The 18,451-nt window shown below is 36.4% G+C and overlaps 1 protein-coding gene across 1 annotated transcript; it reads left to right on the top strand.

The window, feature by feature from the left end:
* The first annotated feature begins 14,116 nt into the window (after positions 1 to 14,116).
* Positions 14,117 to 17,580, top strand: LOC145775722 (uncharacterized). The gene is made up of 3 exons (XM_082587079.1): positions 14,117 to 14,339; positions 14,898 to 15,025; positions 15,850 to 17,580. Exons 1-3 carry the CDS (start codon positions 14,206 to 14,208, stop codon positions 15,948 to 15,950), a joined length of 363 nt encoding a protein of 120 aa, XP_082443205.1. The 5' UTR covers positions 14,117 to 14,205; the 3' UTR covers positions 15,951 to 17,580.
* The last annotated feature ends 871 nt before the right edge of the window (positions 17,581 to 18,451 follow it).

The raw sequence follows: 18,451 nt of genomic DNA, 5'->3' as shown, positions 1-18,451 counted from the left end.
ATGGAATAGCCTTAAACCAGGATAACACAGAGTCTGTGTTTTTCCATTGATTCAGTCGTGATGCATCACGGATGGTTACGTTAATAGAGTCCAAGTATTGTTTACTTATTCGGCCAATCTGGGACTTGGAAGGGTTAATCAACCTGCATTTAGGGTTCGATGTAAAATTTGGTTTATGATCTTTTAGCGTAATAAACGCTGGGTTGCTTGATACTTTTTCAACCCGATCATCAACCTTTAACGCCTTGGCAATCGTTTTAGCCTCAGTATTGATCGTGTCACTGATAGCAGGATTCACCTTTTTGTATTTTGCCGATACATTATCATTAAGCAATTTTTTATAATCCTGGGTTTTAACTTTGTATAAGTTAGTAGTTTTATCTGCTGATATCAACAGATCCGTAGAGTTAATAATATTCTTAATGTCATTAGTTAGTTTTCTCTGAAAAGAATTGTAAATGGGTTTGAACTTAATCTTACGAACCATCTCGTATAAACCATTCTCAAATGGTATCAAAGCACCATGCTGTGGAGGTGTTCTTTCAGTCGTAAAGCCGAAGTTATTAAAATGCTCAGACTGAGAAACATCTTGCTGGTTAAGATCGAAAAAATAGGCCTTCCAACGTAAACGTTTAATAAAATTTTCAAGCTTACCTAACATCGTCTTCAAATATCGATCTTTACTTGGAATAGCAATGTTTTTTAAAGAATAACCGTAGTTAATCTTTTCCAAATTCATAATAACTGGATAGTAGCATCAAAAGAAAGTGCTCAACTAGATCAGTGCTAGGAGCAATATTAAAACAATGAAAACTATTAATACTACAAAAAGTGCTCAATGCCAAGCAAAAAGGCAAAGCAGAGCGAATTAAATCAAATGTAGTTATTACTATCTGAAGCCTTTACAAATTGTTTCACCTAACGGATCATCAGAAGGTCTGCAAAAAACATGTAAACAGTAAAGAATCGATAATTCTGAAAAGATATTAAATATTACAACTGTAAATTAATCTGCCAAAAAAAATCTCTAAACCTGTACTTCCTGAGAAGATATTAAATATTACAGCTGTAATTTAATATGCAAAAAAAACCTCTAAACCTGCATTCCTGAAAAGATATTAAATATTATAACCGTAATCCAATCTGCAGAAAAAAAACTCCAGAATTACTAAGGACAGCCTCCATCCGCCACGATAAAGTATCAATCAATTTGTCCCAATGGAAACCAAGCAACAATGATGGCAACATCTATGACATCACAAAGAAGCAAAATGCTTGTTATGATCGGCTCAACCTGTAGTAATCTGCACAGAATGAATAAAAATTGTTTTTAAACCTGTAAAAATTAAATGAGATTTATAACCTGTAAAAATCAAATGAAATTTAATTTTTTTCAAAATTATAACCTGTAAAAATCCCAAGGAATTGTGTGTAGCAGTATGGAGCCGGGATATCAATTTTCAGTGGCTGAGCGGACAAAAATCATTGAACATTACTTTTCGACAAAATCTGTAATCTTGACCCAGAGACATTTTCGTCATGACTTTCCTGGAAGGAAAACACCGTCTCGGAATACTATCAAACGCTTGTTGGAGAAGTTCAGAGACACTGGCAGTGTGACTAACAACAATAAGAACCATAGTGGTCCACCTTCCACCGCAAGAACACCCGAAAAAGTTCACGATGTTCGAACTCGTGTGGATAAGTCTCCACGGAAATCCACCAGAAGACTTTCTCAGGAAGTGGGGATTTCAAGATCTTCTGTCAATAGAATTATTCATGCTGACTTGCAACTTTTCCCATACAAAATTCAACTTCTTCAGACTCAAAGTCAAGCCAACAAGGATGAACGATTCGAATTTGGTTAGCAAACCAGTGAACGGATTGAGAACAATCCCGGTCTTTTGGATGTGCTTCTCTTTAGCGACAAGGCCCACTTTCATTTGAGTGGCCATGTGAACAAACAAAATATGAGATTTTGGGCAGAAGCACAGCCTCATGCGCATGTGCAAGCACCCTTGAGTGTAACAAAAGTCACAGTTTGGTGTGCAATAGGACGTAATGGCATTTTTACTCCCTACTTTTTTTTTGAGGACGACGAGGGATGCCAGATGACTGTTAACACCGAACGTTACATCGAATTGCTCAGAAGACAATTCATTCCAGCAGTAAGGAGGAGAAGGGGGACCGACTTGAATACAGCTGTATTCCAGAAAGACGGTGCCCCACCGCATTGTTCCAATCGTACCCTTTAGTGTCTGCATCAATACTTTCCTGGGGATCGATTGATTTCAAGAAGGACCAACAACCCCTGGCCGCTATATTCACCTTATCTTAGCCCTCCTGACTACTTCCTCTGAGAATATCTGAAGGATAGAGTCTAGCATGACAATCCTGATACCATTGACAGACTGAAGGAAAACATTAGAAGAGAAATTAAAAAAATTCCAAGGGACATGTTAAGGAGCCATAAACAGACATAACTAAGCAACAACACTACATTTAACATTATAAAAACAAAAAACAACAAGCGAACGTTTTCGGCTAGTCATATAGCCCTTTTCAAGCCTATAAGAAAAATACATTATTGAAAGAAATGCTAAAGAATCATATAGTATCACAGCAAAAAATATGGTCAAATCTAAACATTTGAGAAACTGCCTCGCTCACACAAAATGATAACTGAAAATTACACAGCGCAACGGGTCAAGTATTTCAGAGGTAAAATTAATTGATTGTTCAGACAAGGACTCAGGCAGATTACGCAAGAATGACAGAAGCACAAGAGATAGTGGCACAAAACAAAGTAATGCGAAAAGCACAAATTCCGTACATTTGAGCATTTTTTAAAATTCCTCCCGGCCACAAAGTTAAACAATAAATTCCGGACAAGTCCGGAATTTTCCGGACGGTATGGCAACCCTAGGCTATATAGCTTAGTCATCGAGTCAGCTGCTACCCTTAGCTTAGCATGACATTACAAGTAGGCCTACTTGGCAAGCGTATTTGCCGAAACACAGCCGCAAACTCTTGAGCGGTGTCGAACAGACGAACGTCGCGCAAACGTTTCAACGATATAGCCGCCACATTACATTATAAACTGTAATTAATTAGAACTTTAAAAATGTTAAAAAGTAAAAATGTTAAATGTTAAAAAGTTTACTAAAAATTTAAACAACAGTTGGTAGCCTACTAGGCTAACGATTTAACAAAAATGTAGTGGCTTAGCCTAACCAAAAAATATTGTAGGTTATTGGGTAGTTCTACCTGCTCTGTAGTCAAGTTCAAAATGAAAGCATAGGCCTATGTAATTGTTGTGTGTTGCAAACTTGTTAAGTGATTGTTCCTATTTCGACAGAAGGTCATTATTGCAAAAAATACAAATGGTGTTTGATTTAGAAATGTATCAATATATTAGTTCCATAAGAGCAAAAGAAATCGAACCAAACACAAAAATTAAGTGGCTAGAAATCTGGAGTGAGCCTAAGCATAGGCCAAGCTAGCAGGGCCACTAACAGGATTTCTCGGGCCGGTACCAATTTATTTTCGGGCACCCTTCATCCACAATTTTATGAACATAAAGGTTGTCTACAAACTTTTATTGGTGTCATTTAAGCATGGTTGTTTAACAAATCTTGCGCAATCTGAAAACTTTCCGAACCGCAAAACTTACTATCTCTATCTAGCGGTTGCTTTTTGGAAGTTTTATTTATCACATGGTGCTAGAGCAGGGGTCACCAACTAGCGGCCCGAGGAAAGTATCAGCGTACAAGTATAATCTAAAATACTTTTCTTGAGTAGTTAAAGAGTACGAAGGCAAAAATACTTTCCGGAAAGCATATTTTCGCTTTGCATACGATTCCACCGACCGACCAATCAGATTGTAGTTCTAGGTAGGGGTCGCTTAAAGTTATTCCAATGCGATGTCCAGCCACACTGTCCCAGTGGTTGATTAAAACGCGTACAAAGTGGAATTATTATGCTTCCGGGAAGTTGAAAAATATTTAGTATAGTACTGCAAAAATGTTGTTAATCATTAATCAACAATTCTTGCCATGCTGATAAGTACCGCAAGTGACAGTTGTCTAATAATCATCAAAGAAAGACGGATTTATAGACTCTCACAAAAAGGATAAAAAACAAACTCATTGCTTTTTTAGAGGGAACGCTGTTCATGAGTTACGATAGAAACGTTTTCTCGGTGATTTCCACAAGCGTTTGTTTCATAGTGCCTGGTTTCTTTCTCCCTGTTGTTGGAGCCTATTTTCGTCATCAGATTTCGTCATCAATCTTTCTAATGTTTCTTTACGTGTGAACGATAGAAACAATTGTGACACAGAGCCAGATAGAAAACTTTACGAGGTCGAAAGTAACGTTTAGGAGGCAAACATATTAATGAATTAAATACAGGTAAAAAAAAGTTTTGACATGTTATGAACATTCAAAAACTGTCTGTTAATTTTGAAATTAATGTTAATGCGTTATTCACATATCAAGAGACATGCACTTTCTTCATTGAATTTATTTTGCATTTACATCCTATTTTGACAGCCATCAGGAGCGGATCCATGGTGTAGCATTTGGTAACATGCCCGCTCCCCAAATCTTGAGCAAGTGAACCTCATCGTGTGTGTCGGTTATCGTCTCTCATAATGTTTCATAATTTAAACCAATCTATGGCAACTTTAAAACTTATTTTTTAGATTCGCTACTGCCAGGAGCGGTCTTGAGAATTAACGTCATTGGCCTTTGCGGTTTCAAAACTTAAAAACTATGACTTGAATGACGCAAAGAAATTTGTTCAGTAAATTGCAATGTCATGCCGTTTGGCAAGATAAAGTTTTATTTGTTTGTCACAACAATCAGATATTAACAGAAGAAAACTAAAACTAAGATGTTAAACTCAATCTTGGAATGGCATTACAAGATTCCCTCCTTCGTTTCAAGCACGTATACCAAGCTCAAAAGAACACGGCTGCAATATTTCCATCGTCAAATGTAACAACGGCTGTGTTTCCAACAACAAATATAAAAATTTGTGTAAAAAAAATATGTTGGTTTTGTTGTTTACGCAAAACAGGCTTGTTCAATATTATTTTTTTCCCGTCTATAAAACATTTAAAGCTGATTATTATTTTCAGTTGAAGTGTGAAACTTCTTTCAACTTATGTTCGAACGTCACGCATGAGTTCACTTGCTTGTGCATTGCATTGGTACATTGCACCTTGGTGCATTGCACCGGGGCCGGGTGAGCTCAAGGGGGCCCGAAAACATGTCTAAATTGACGCGATAAAAATATTGATTTCAACGATTTTGCATAAAATATTGTTTTTATATTAGTTTCGTAAGTCGAATGGGGCCTCCTTATGGGTAGCCTAAGTCATGCCCTTTTTTTAAATTACAGAATTTTCAACTTTTTGAGTTTAGGGGTGCCGATAAATTGTTTAAATTTGCGTGTTAAGGTCGATTTTGCATAAAATATTGTTTTTTTATATTTTGAAGTTGGTATTTCTTTATGTCATGAACAACAGCAATGCATTCATCTTAAGTTTGCTCCCCTAGTCTCTGCAGATTTCAAGGTCAGAAATGGTATTGTATGTTAATGTAAAGCTGTATGCACACATATGCAATGCTATGTCGGATAGTATTGCAATTTTTATCTTCGAAATGGCTGATTTTACCCACTTGTTGCCATGGTTACAATCAGGTGTTGCCAGAGTTAGGATTAAAGTTAGGAAAGGTTATCGTTTTGAGCTTTGCCCAAGACTAAAAAATTTTTCCAAAATACAAGTTTTTGTTTTCATCAGCTATAAACTTTTCCTCAAATTAGGGCAGAATTCCATATCTGACAACGCTATTGAGGTTATATTTACACTATGTAGTGTTTTAGCATTGTACAGCATTTTATCTTTGTGTATAACTAGTATGTATCTTTGAATTTAAAGTTATATTTACAATAGTGCATTGTTTGTGAATAATGGAGTGTTAATACTTTAACCTAATTTATCCTTTGTAAGAATGCGCACTGCAAATTTTGCTTGTGATTGGTGAGATATCACGCAATATTTCGCGCTGGGGGGCCCGGCAGCAACATCTGCACCGGGGCCCGGCAGTGCTCTTGAAGGCCCTGTGGGTGAGCACTTGAATTTACTAATTTTAGTAAAAATAAAACCAGTGTTAGTAAAGATCACATTCGCAACTGTCAAACATGTTGAAATATTAAACTTTCATCAGCGTTTTTCAAAATTGTTTGTTGTGTTTGTTTCAGTTCGACACCAAGATTCACTAAGCACTAATTATAAAAGCTTTCAACCCTGTTTGTTGACAGTCTTCAAGTGTTACGTGTTGTGCATTTTGTAATAATAATGTTACGGTTTTATTTACTGTCGCTCTACATCACCTAAGGTCTTTTAGCGAGAGGGGTCATTTTTTATTTTACATCAGGTTTAAGATGTCATCACATTATTACCCGACTTATTCTCACTGCGTTATGCAAGAAAGAGCACAATTGGTACCGTTTTTAAAGTATTAGGTGTGACCTGAGCTGGAATCGATCTCAGATCTACCAGCACCAGAGCCAAAGGCGAAACTCTTCGGCCACTGAGCGGGTTGTGAATTTCGTATTGTAGCCTACTTTGTTCGTGCCACTACCTCGTATTGTGCTTCCGTCCTCTAGCGTAAACTGCTTGGGCACTTCTATGAGCAAAACAAGTCAATTTTTCCTCTTTCTAATACTTATACCGTTGTGCTGCGTAATCTGTCCGCTTTCATTTCGTACATGAAACCAGCTCAGTGGCCGAAAGGTTTCGCCTTCAGTGCTGGTAGACCTGAGGTCGATTCCACAGTAGGTCGGGTGATACCGCATACTTTAAATGATATATAGAATCTATTTTTTTTTTGTTATATATAATGTAGTGAGGATAAGTCGGTAATAATGTAGTGACATTGTAAATCTAATAAAAAGTAAAAAAAGAGCACTGTCTTTAAAAGGTCCTAACAATTTTAGAGCGACAATAAATAAAACTATAACATTATTACTATTCTGTCGTATTTTGGCAACAAAGCAAGGTAAACCAGTTCTTAAATGTTTATTTAAAGTTCGACCATGTTTTTGCGTTATACGTCATGTGCTCAAGTATTTCGAATTGATTGCAAAAATAGTTTTCTTTTAAAGGCTTGGTAAGGGCTAGATGTCCAGCCGAAAACGTTTGTTATTTGGTTGTTATTTTTATAATGTTAAATGCAATGTTCTTATTGAGTCATGTCTGTTTATTGTTGACAAAAATACTGTAATCTCTCTACCAAACTGTATTTTCCAGAACAGTCATAAAAATCAAGATTTTTTTAAATCTTAAAAAAACTTTTCAAAAGAAAAGTCATTAAAAATTCTTTTCAAATTAATAGGGAAAATAATGTTTTAAAATACCTTTCACCGAAATTAATTTAACCTGATCACCTGTGATAAGTGACTTGGTTTACTTTCATTATCATCTGACCGAGCCATTACCTCGCTTGTTGATTGTTGACTGGGATGACAAATATCACGGTGTTACTTTATATGGCTTGTTAGTTGTTATCCAGATGACGTCAAAATACATTGTTTGTCATTGTTTCAGCTGCTTCATCAAATTTCCAAAGCTTATGTTGTAAAAACAGTATCTTAGTTTTTCACTATTGGCTTCCCAATAACTTTGTTTCGTGTTAGCTAATCTAAAAAAGACTTGTGTTGTTTAAAAATTTTGAAACTTCTCGTCCAATCAGGAAGATGGAGCGTGCAGGTTGCTATAGGGACGTAAAGGCAGAAATGAAAAAAGGAACGGCATTTCAAATTTTTGCCTATTCCAAAATATTTTACTTGATGCTCGTAGTCTCGGTACCGGTAATCTGTAATTTAATTTGTTACTCTTGTTAACTTTTCGGTTTATTGTAGCTTGTAGCCTGGTATCTTTTTCGTTCTGGACACTTTAGAGACGAAAATATCAAAGTAATGTGACACCACGTTATTGAATAGCTGAAATTTGAAATAGCTTAACGTCACAAGATGACAGTGAACGTGAATATACTTGGGAAGCGTTGCCACAATTCGAGGTTTAATGACATGCCTTCAGTACTTTTACTTTAAACAAACTGGTTTGTCAATGTTGTCACATTCCGCGAAAAGCTTTCTCTAAAAAAGCTTCAAATTGTGAAATACTAAGTTTAAAATGATTAAATGAGTGAAGAAAATGTTTACTACTGATATATAGCCTACTACATAATTTTTCATTCAGGCACGTTTTAAACCTTTTAAGGTTTTGCCACCTTTTCCCGTTCGTTAACGTGCTGGTAGGTTTATATCGATTTTTGTAGTTAGTATCTTTTTCGTCCCGGACGCGTTAATGACGAAAAATAAAATTATTGATTGATGATTGATAGTAGCCTACAGTATTTCAGAGCAAAATCTGAAGATAGAGTCATTTTTGTTGTGTTTTACCTGCAAACAGTTAAATGAAGTATTTCAAGTTTCAACTTGTAACAGCGTTAATTGAACTATTTTAAATGATATTGCACAGCCCCATTCAATATTTTAGCCTTTCATATTAGATTGATTCGCAGGCTTGCTCAGTCATCGATTGCCATCAGTGTTATTATTTACACTGTGATTAAGTATCTGGCAACACATTTATAAAAAATCGTTTCAACACGTTTGTTTTGTCAGTTTCCTCATGGTCACATTCACATGTTCAAAGTTTACTGCTGCAGTAGATTTGAACGTATCAAACTCCATTGCTGTTCGTGTAAGTCCGACCTATATGACAGTAGATAATTTTGTTTCAGGTCAATGAAATATATTTAATACTTGAATTACATTTGTTATCTTTGTTGTTCGCAAACTTGGACTGCCCTGACCTACATAATTTTGACATAGAAGTGGAATTTATTGTATGCATTTATTTGCATGCGTAAGGTAAAGGTGGTCTCACACTTGATTCAAGAGTCGGGTATGAAAAGATAAGGTTCTCATTGTAGCCTACTAAACCTTCGGCACTAAGGAAAGTATAGGGTGGCCAGTTCCTTTCTCTCGGCCGCCTTTCCTGCAGCAATTATGCCCACCCAATTTATTACGCCCTAGGTAGAAGTAAGTGGTGCTTTCAACAGCCATCTGAAATGGGGAGTCGAACCAGGTTTGCATAATTGGAAAGCCAAAGGCTTATCCCTTGCACCATCCCACCGCAATTCATTGCATACAAAATTTAAAAATCTTGACATGGGCTCTTGTCCCTTGAAACAGTAAAAATGATCTCGATAGCCAGATTAGAACCTGCTTAAATAACTTATTCATTTTAATCAACTTCTTAAAAACTATCATTTTTCTGTTAACTAATTTTCATTCTGGGTAGAGAGGTAACTCTTTTAAACCATAAATTTATGGTTGTTGCTGAGTAGTGAGTATGTCTGTTTATAATTTTCATTCATACTTTATGTTGCTTGTGATGCACCCTGCCTCAGGTTACTGTTACTTTTAGGCGATACAGAAAATATATTTACTGGCTTGTTAAATTAAGCAAAACCACGTTTAATTTCTTCCGTATTTATTAAAAATTAGACAAACTGTACAAAGTAACTTCAAAAGGTTCAGCAAAATGGTTCTCAACCTTCTTTAGCCCGGAGTCAAATTCAAAATCAAAAATTTTGTAAAGAGCTGAAACAAAAAAAAAGGCATCAAACGGTTAAAGAGGAATTATTCATTCTATAAAACAACCAACAGAAACAAAGCGATTTAATGTGAAACTTGATTTTGGCTTTGACTTTTAATATGTTTCCAAAAACGAGGGACATAAACACGTCAACGACAATGTCTGGCTAAAATTGCTTAAACTTGCGATGGTTAAGCGCATTTGCAAGAATCCTAATTAGCCTATTGTTGATGTTACGATTTCTATCACATTTAACATCTTCAGTGACACAGCAACGATATTTTCTTGATGTAAAATACAGTGGTACCGAATCACAAGGTCAAAATTATCCTCTTCACATAATCTGTTCATGAAAAACTTAATTCTTCCCTAACATGAAAGAGGCAGCATGCTGTCACTGAACACAGATTTTTACGTTATTGTGAGGTTTTTTTTTCGAGCACGTAGGCAACGTTATGTGACAACAATGTATTCTCACCATTTTAGGCAGTTCTAGCACAAATAATATTTGTTGTTGCATTGATGGGGGCCCCAGGAAGAATGGTTAAGAGCCACGTGCGGCTCAATGGGCCGCGGTTGAGAATCACTGGTTTAGTATATTTTATTTTATTACAAAAAGAATACACAACACAATTAAAATAAACTTTCAAACGTTTTCGACACGTGTTTGTGTCCTCACCAGGAATTACTTTACATCTGCTAAACAGTGAAAATTAGAAGATAATTTGATTATGCAGTGTATTATAACCGCAAAGGATACTCCAGGTTGAACAGCACAAACTCAGGTTGAACAGCACAATTTTGACAGAACGCCTATGGCAGTAACTTACGAGTAATTAAAAGATTTGCAGCGAGTTAGTAGTTATTCGATAGTTACGAAAGACCTTATCGCTAGTTACAGACCTTAAAGACGCAAAAATATCGCAGAACCTTACAGAAGGTATTGTTTACAGATGCATTAAACCAATGATTGATGAACCTCGTCCGCTTCAAGTTAATGGTCACTCGAAGAAGCTCATTTCTTTTATCTGAAGCACCTTTCCAAAGATCAAATCAGTCGTTTTTTACATTGATTCAACGTCTGAAGAAGACTGACTTGCAAAAAAGGACTGATTTGCTCTCTGGGTTGTTGTTGTTGGCAACTCTGTTTACTGTTGGCTAATTTAAAACTTCCAAATCTTTATTTGTAGTTAATTCAAAACACAAAAAGCCATAATAATTTATACTTCCAACTTGTCGCCTACCGCCGACACTACAAGATAGGCTGCAATTTATGTAAAGCAATATGCCGACGTTTTTACGATTTTTATTGATTTTCATTTGATTTTAGGTTTTTGAGCTCTTTGTTTTTATTTTGTGCCTATTTTGTCAGCAACCCATGTAAAAACAAATACTTTTGCTGGCTGGGGGTGCCCAAGCAATGAAAGCATCTGCCCAGCAACATCGAATACGTCAACCATTCCATGCAAACGGTCAGATGTCCTTTGATATGGCTATTGCCATTTCGTCAATAACTGAAAACCCAAAAGAAAGTCTGAAAATTTCAGATTTCAAACAGTACTGTCTTTCCCTGCGGTGATCGCATGTTAAGCTCCATATCATGCAACTTTAAAAGTAAACGTAAAATTAAAGAATAGACAGAAACAGCCCATTAAGCATCACTGGTTTGTGTCTGCATTGCACCACCTTACTGCACCACCGGACACCACCTTACTGCACCACCACCTTACTGCACCACCGGATGTGTCTGCATTGATTCATCTCAACATTCTTTAACTTTCACCGAAATCTTTATTGTGGTGAAATAGAAGCAGACAAAATTAATGTAAACATATTAGTGAAAAAGTAAAGCCGCGTGGTAAAACATATAAACACGAATATCAGCCGACCGGCTGTGAAAGCGTCAACAAGTACATAGGGTTTTTACAAATCAATCAAGTGCCAAAACAACTAGCATGCTGGAAAACTATTGCGGAAATAAAGAACTGGCAAAATTAAGATATAATCAGAGAAAATAGAATTTTTTTAGTGCAATCGTAATCATTTGCAAGTGTTAATGCTTTTATATTAAATTGCAACAAGCGACAAAGTTTTTCCTGCCCCCAAACGAGATTTAGGAACTACTGGATAAAACGTTGTTTCAAGGCGTCTTTATATTTAAGTTACCAATAAATTCATAAAATATTTCATAGCCTCCAAAGCGAAGAGCATGACTAAGCAAAAAAAAATCGTTATTCGTGAAAGTATTAAAATATCCCTACCGGGTAAGTTGAAGCTTCGCCAGAAGCTGGAAATAAAGCTTTGCATGAAAAGATTAAAAAGATTAGAAAACTTTTTTCAAAAGAAAAATATTTGTTCTTACTTTTGTGTCCAGTGCTTGTATTGCATTGCAAGAAAAAACATAGCCTATAAAAGCTGAAAACGCTCTACCAGAAATTACACTTGAAGTTTTTCTGTCAAGAGTAAACACAGCGTAAAGTTTTCAAAACCATTATGGCTGTGTCAAGACAGATATTTCAAGTGAACTCACCAAAATGGACTTCAGATTGGACTTCAGAGCTTCAAGAGAAGTGCCGTGAGCAGCAGAGATTGTTATACATTGCCTTTATTGGCCTGACGAAGGCTTTTGACCTTGTCAGCAGGAGAGGCCTGTTTCAGCTACTGCAGAAGATTGGCTGTCCTCCACTGCTTAGCATCATCATCTCCTTCCACAAGGACACGCAGGGTGTGGTCAGCTACGATGGGGAGATCTCTGAACCCTTCGCAATTCGATGGGGAGACCTCTGAACCCTTCGCAATTCGATCTGGTGTGAAACAAGGATGTGTCCTTGCGCCGAATTTGTTTGGGATTTTCTTCTCTCTGTTGCTGAACTTTGCATTCGGTCACTCCACACAAGGAGTCCATCTACACACCCGCAGTGATGGGAAACTGTTCAACCTGGCCCGACTGAGAGCCAAGACAAAGGTTCGTACAGTGCTGATCAGAGAACTGTTATTTGCCGACGACGCAGCACTGTCAGCACACGTCGAGCACGAGCTGCAGCCTGCAGCAGTTGCTCAACCAGTTTGCACACGCCTGTAGGGAATTCGCACTGACCATCAGTATCAAGAAAACAGTAGTCATGGGCCAAGATGTCCCCAAGCCACCTGTCATCACCATAGGACCAGAAGTGCTCGAAGTGACAGACCACTTCACTTGCCTTGGTTCAACGGTCACCAGCAACCTGTCGTTAGATAAGAAAATCGACAGACGGATAGCCAGGGCTGCAGGAGTGATGACTCAACTCGGGGCGAGAGTGTGGGACAATAATCTTTTGACACTTGACACAAAACTCAAAGTGTACCGTGCATGTGTTCTTAGTACTCTGCTGTACGGTAGTGAGTCCTGGACCACTTATGCCAGACAAGAAAACCGCCTTGAAGGCTTTTACCTTCGTTGCTTGAGGTGCATTCTTGGTATTTCCTGGAAGGACAGAATACCCAACACCACTGTTCTGGAACGTTCTTGCTCCCTGAGCATGCACCATCTCCTCTGCCAGCGACGTCTACGCTGGTTGAGGCATGTATCCAGAATGAAGGATGGGCGCATTCCAAAGGACATTCTGTACAGTGAACTTGCCACAGGGAAACGCCCAGTAGGACGACTTGCATTGCGTTATAGAGACGTTTGCAAACGCGACCTGAAGCTAACTGACATAGACCCTGCCAGCTGGGAACTGATCGCAGCAAACCGCAACAGATGGCGCTACGAAGTCAGTGCGGGTCTAGCAAAGGGTCAGTCGAGGCGGAGGAAGCAACTAGAGCAAAGAAGACAAAGAAGAAAAGAGAGACAGCAGCCTCAGAACTCCTCTGATTTCATATGTCCAAACTGTGGATGAGACTGCCACGCCAGGAATGGACTTCAGAGCCACATGAGAAGCTGCCGTACCCAGAGTGCTACCATCATCTGAAAAGATGAAAGGATGCCTACTACATGTGCCAAAACAATCAGTATGCTGGAAAACTATTGCGGAAAGGAAGAACTGGCAAAATTAAGATATAATTAGAGAAATTAGAATTTTTTTAGTGCAATCATAATCATTTGCAAGTGTTAATGCTTTTATATTAAATTGCAACAAGCGACAAAGTTTTTCCTGCCCCCAAACGAGATTTAGGAACTACTGGTTAAAACGTTGTTTCAAGGCGTCTTTATTTTTACCAATAAATGCAGGAAATATTTCATAACCTCCAAAGCGAAAAGCATGACTAAACAAAAAATATCGTCATTCGTGAAATATTAAAACATCCCTGCCGGGTAAGTTAAAGCTTCGTTAAAAGCTGGAAATAACGCTTTGTATGATGAGATCAAAAAGATTAGAAAACTTCTTTCAAAAAAAAAAATATTTGTTCTTACTTTTGTGTCCAGTGCTTGTATTGCATTGCAAGAAAAAAATGTAGCCTATAAAAGCTGAAATCGCTCTGCAAGAAGTTACACTTGAAGTTTTTCTGTCAAGAGTAAATAACACAGCTTAAAATTTTTAAAATCATTATGGCTGTGTCAAGACAGATATTTCAAGTGAACTCACCAAAATGGATTTTTGTTGCTTTATTATTTTTCCTTATTGTTGTGCTTTCAACATGTGAAGCAAGAAGGGTCCATGTCATAAATGTGGCACGATTTGGGTAATTGGTTCTTTTTTGTCTTTTCAGAAAACACCGGTTTTTGTGAATTGTTTTATTGCTTAGAATTGAGAGTAAGCATAAGCTGGAATATTAAAAATAAATAAAGAAATTATGAGTTTGTTTAAATTAATAGGATTTTTTTCACAATGTCAATATGCAAGAGGTTTTTTTAACGAAACTTACTATTTAAACGTACATCAGCGGTGTCTTATTTAGAATGACAATCAGTATGAGAGACAGAAGGAAAACAGTACAAACAGTTTTTAATTTTTACCTCCATAAATTGCAACTTATGAAAACTAAGAGAAAATAGGGGTTTGGTTTAGGTGTTTAGTTTTTGTTCTCTGTTTTTATTCCAAGTTTACAAAATTAAAAAATGTTTGTTGTTCAGTTTTGCTGCTTTGACTATTAAAAACACCCCTTTGATTTTTCTTATATTGAAACATTTAACCTAAAACTATTTTAAAACGTACGGTATCCCATCCTTTCAATAAGATGCATCTTTCTTCAACAATTAGTGCTTTAATTATTTATTAAATATCTATTAATTATTATCAGAAAGTACCTATCACAAGGGAGACCTGGCAATGAATGCGGAAAATGGTTGATGCGACGTTGCCGGAAAATAACAAACAAATGTCATACCACAACGCTGACCAAGAGAAGCATCGCAGACCAGTTCCAAGGTAGGCTGAATATCCCAAGTTGAAAACAATTTCGCATTTACTGTATAAAAACTTTTGTTAGCTGAAAATAAAAAAATAAAACCCTATTTTTTTCAATAGAAGAAATATTTTAGACGTTGAGACTTAAAGCAAATTAAGTTATATTAAAAAGACACATTCTATTCAAAAAAAGATAAGCATAGCCTGATCATACAAAACAATTAAGAAAATGAAATATCTTCTAATTTGAATAAGTTTAACTGAAGATGATCCAGCTGCTAGCTGATCGAAATTAGTTTTAACTGTTTATGATGGAACTCACTCGTTTGAAAATATATTCGTTAATGTTCACACCAAACAAGCAGCTAAATAATGTTATAACTAGGCTATATTTTGGCATGGATTTTCTTTCAATACAAATTAGTGCAATTAGATTATATACTGCAATTTTGTGATTAAAATCATAGATTGTTGTTGTAAAAACTTTTCATTTGGATATTTTTTTAAAACGAAATTAACACCAGCGGTCGTAATGCTTTTGATAAACCTTTCTGACAAGATGAAACAAACCAGATTCTTGCCGTGCAAAGTGAATTGCTAGATTTACCGGATTAGCTGAGCACCACGCAAAACCACAACTCAGAAATAATAATTTCATGAAAAGAAAAACCGGTATTTTCATCTGATGAGCTTGCAAGACATTGCTGGTGAAGACAATCGTACTAGATAATACTTTAATTGTTTTTTCGCTCAAATGCAAGAATATTACTTTTAAAGAATAAAAATGTAAAGACATATTAGATTGAAAAAAAAAGGTAACCATGCAGCACGTTTGATGTTTTTAGAATTTCTAATCAAACATCGCTCACGTCTACATTCACGACGTCAAAAAAAGAAAAAATACATCCGGGTGAGCTGTGGAAGATGCAGCAGATCTTGCTGGTGAGGTCCCGGATGATGCACAAGAAAACAGCTTTTGGTCAAGCTTATGCACTTTTTCCGCAGCAGACACAAAAGAATCAATACTTGCGGAGCCTGTACAAGAACTTTGTTTTTTCTAGAATTAAAAAAAAGGCTATCGCTCATGATTGATAGGTTTGAAGAGTAGCCTATCTACTTTTCTGTGCTTTTTCTGTCACGTGACAAAAACTTACAAACTCGCTGATTTTTGTTTTCTGTAGCCTCGGGCATCAAGTAACGCAAAAAAAAATTAGAATAATGCTTTGAATTTGTACATAATTTTATTGCTAACTTTTGTCTCAGTTATACTTCTCGACTTCTTATCGATAAGCAAAAAGTTAATTTTCTTTATACTGTTGCATTGTGATGTGACTTTTATCTTGTGTAAAAAGTCTCCTTGAATCTCTTCAGTGATTTTGAGATCATTTTTAAAGGGAGTGTTATTTGATCGAAATCAAACAATGGCAATGATCAAAAGTAAAACATTGAAACTGCAATAGATTGAGTTTCGCTTTTAGCAGCGTGTTTGTTAATTATTTCACTAGTGTAGATTAAACTTTTTTTTCAGCCAAATGCTGCGTGTTCGCCGTGGTAATGGCGGTTTTTCACGAGCTTTCGGAACACAGTTCCCTATATGACAGAAAACGTTTTTCATTTGTTATTTACTGTAATGAAGCAGTGAAAACTCCAAAACTCAAACTGAAACCGTTGGCACAATGGGATAGACAGTTTCATATTTTTTAATAGTATTCTTTCTTTTTATTTATGTCGTTTGTTTTATGATTGCGTTTCTATACATTTGTTGACTCTGTAATAAAACAAAACAGTCAAATATATTTTTTCGTGGAGCGATTGATTTGTTAGTCAGTCAATGCGTTTAGAAATCCCTGAATTAGTTTGTTTTAGTTGCTAAAGAATTTTTAAGTCTGTCTGGACTTTGTCACTGACTTTTACAGTTTTCGCTTGTAGCTGGTGAATTATATTGACGATCATTAAAGCACTGTTTTATATTGCATCAGTGCATCACTATCATACGTTGCTCGAACGTTGATTAAAGTTGACTTTGACGTTAAAATTCGCGATAAACAAGCAGCAATAAGCGGCGTCGTCAATGAGCTCAAAGAATCGTGGTCTTGGTCTCGGTTTCTAGGATATTGATCTTAGCATTCAATCTAATCATGATGTTTCTTAGATTTTTAATTTATCATTAAAGATTGCTCAACATTATCACCCGTACTCAAATTTACGTTTTAAAATATAATACAATTTCCTGTTATTGTTTGTAAGCCCTTTCCTCAATAAAACGTCAATCTTTGTCGTCAACCCTGCACAATAACAAGTGGTATGAGATGTTCTGAAGAAGTCTACAGAAGATTCTTGGAGCTGAAGGCAATAGTGTTGTAAGCTCATAAACAAAATCAACGGCCATTCAAAAATGTTGGAAAGTGAACTTAAATCATCAAATGGAACGAGATGGTATCATCACTGCTGCGTGAGAACTTTTATCTATCATCCAGTCGCAGCAACTATAAAAATAATATTCTGCTTACAGTGAAGCTACTTTGCAAGAAAGCATATTTATTGAGAGTAACGCAGTTTTTGTTTAATTTAAATTTGATAAAATGGCTGCAAAGCATTTTTGTTAATTTTTTTTCGTTTTGTATTACATAATAAATTACATAATATACAAACAAAAGATCCGATGGTGTTGGAAATAAAGTTGTAATTCTCAAAATAACAAAATATTTCTTCTGTCAAAGTGCACCCCAGTCGCTCCACCTAGGCAATACTTCATATTTTGCCATGACATATCGAACTCTAATTCCCTCTACAAAATTCCTGCTCTTACTACCCCACTAACTAACTGACTGATATTCAGGTACCACCCTTTAATTAAGTTAATCGACTTGCCTTTAGATAGACCAAGAATTGAAGCTTTGCTCCTGAAACATCGTAGTTTTCGTTCACTTTTATTTTGCTGTCCCACAGCCGTTAAAAGAACAAGTTGGGCAAAGTACCAAGCAACTATTCTGCTTCCCTTCCAGAAAAAAACGAGGCACTTCAAAATTAATAATAATTTTTGTCTGTAAAGAGCTAAACGTTCACTTAAAATGCAGTACTTTCCAAATAGATAAAAAAAACAGTCATCAAGGAAAAGCTGTAAGATAACAAGTATCTCTCCATAAGAAAGGACAGAGTAGTTACGCAGGAGAAAACAACACGCAGCATATATTCTGAGCTCCTCAAAAGTTTTAGGGTTTTTAAAAGTAGTCAAAGCGTCAAAAAGTGGTCTCGTGTCAAAAAGTAGTATCTGCAAACCCATGTTTTCAACACCGGTTGTTGCACCACAATTGCATAATATTAGCGATATAGGGCCTGCTTGCTGGAAGCAGTCGAGAATGTAGAGTGTCGGTGTTCCGGTAAAATGTTAGTGTTCCTCACCAGGCTGCTTATGCACACAACACTTTTCAATTACCTTCGACACAA

The sequence above is a fragment of the Aplidium turbinatum genome, chromosome 8 (assembly GCF_918807975.1).
Source record: "Aplidium turbinatum chromosome 8, kaAplTurb1.1, whole genome shotgun sequence".
Taxonomy (NCBI): domain Eukaryota; kingdom Metazoa; phylum Chordata; class Ascidiacea; order Aplousobranchia; family Polyclinidae; genus Aplidium; species Aplidium turbinatum.
Note: the sequence above shows the minus strand (reverse complement) of the source record. Positions and strands in the feature narration are given on the sequence as shown.

Excerpts from the sequence above, each read along its gene's own strand:
- LOC145775722 (XM_082587079.1), top strand. The coding sequence starts at position 14,206 with ATGGCTGTGTCAAGACAGATATTTCAAGTGAACTCACCAAAATGGATT. Across the intron at positions 14,340-14,897 it reads ATAAATGTGGCACGATTTGG|AAAGTACCTATCACAAGGGA; the intron begins GTAATTGGTTCT and ends AATTATTATCAG. Across the intron at positions 15,026-15,849 it reads CATCGCAGACCAGTTCCAAG|AATTTCTAATCAAACATCGC; the intron begins GTAGGCTGAATA and ends TGATGTTTTTAG.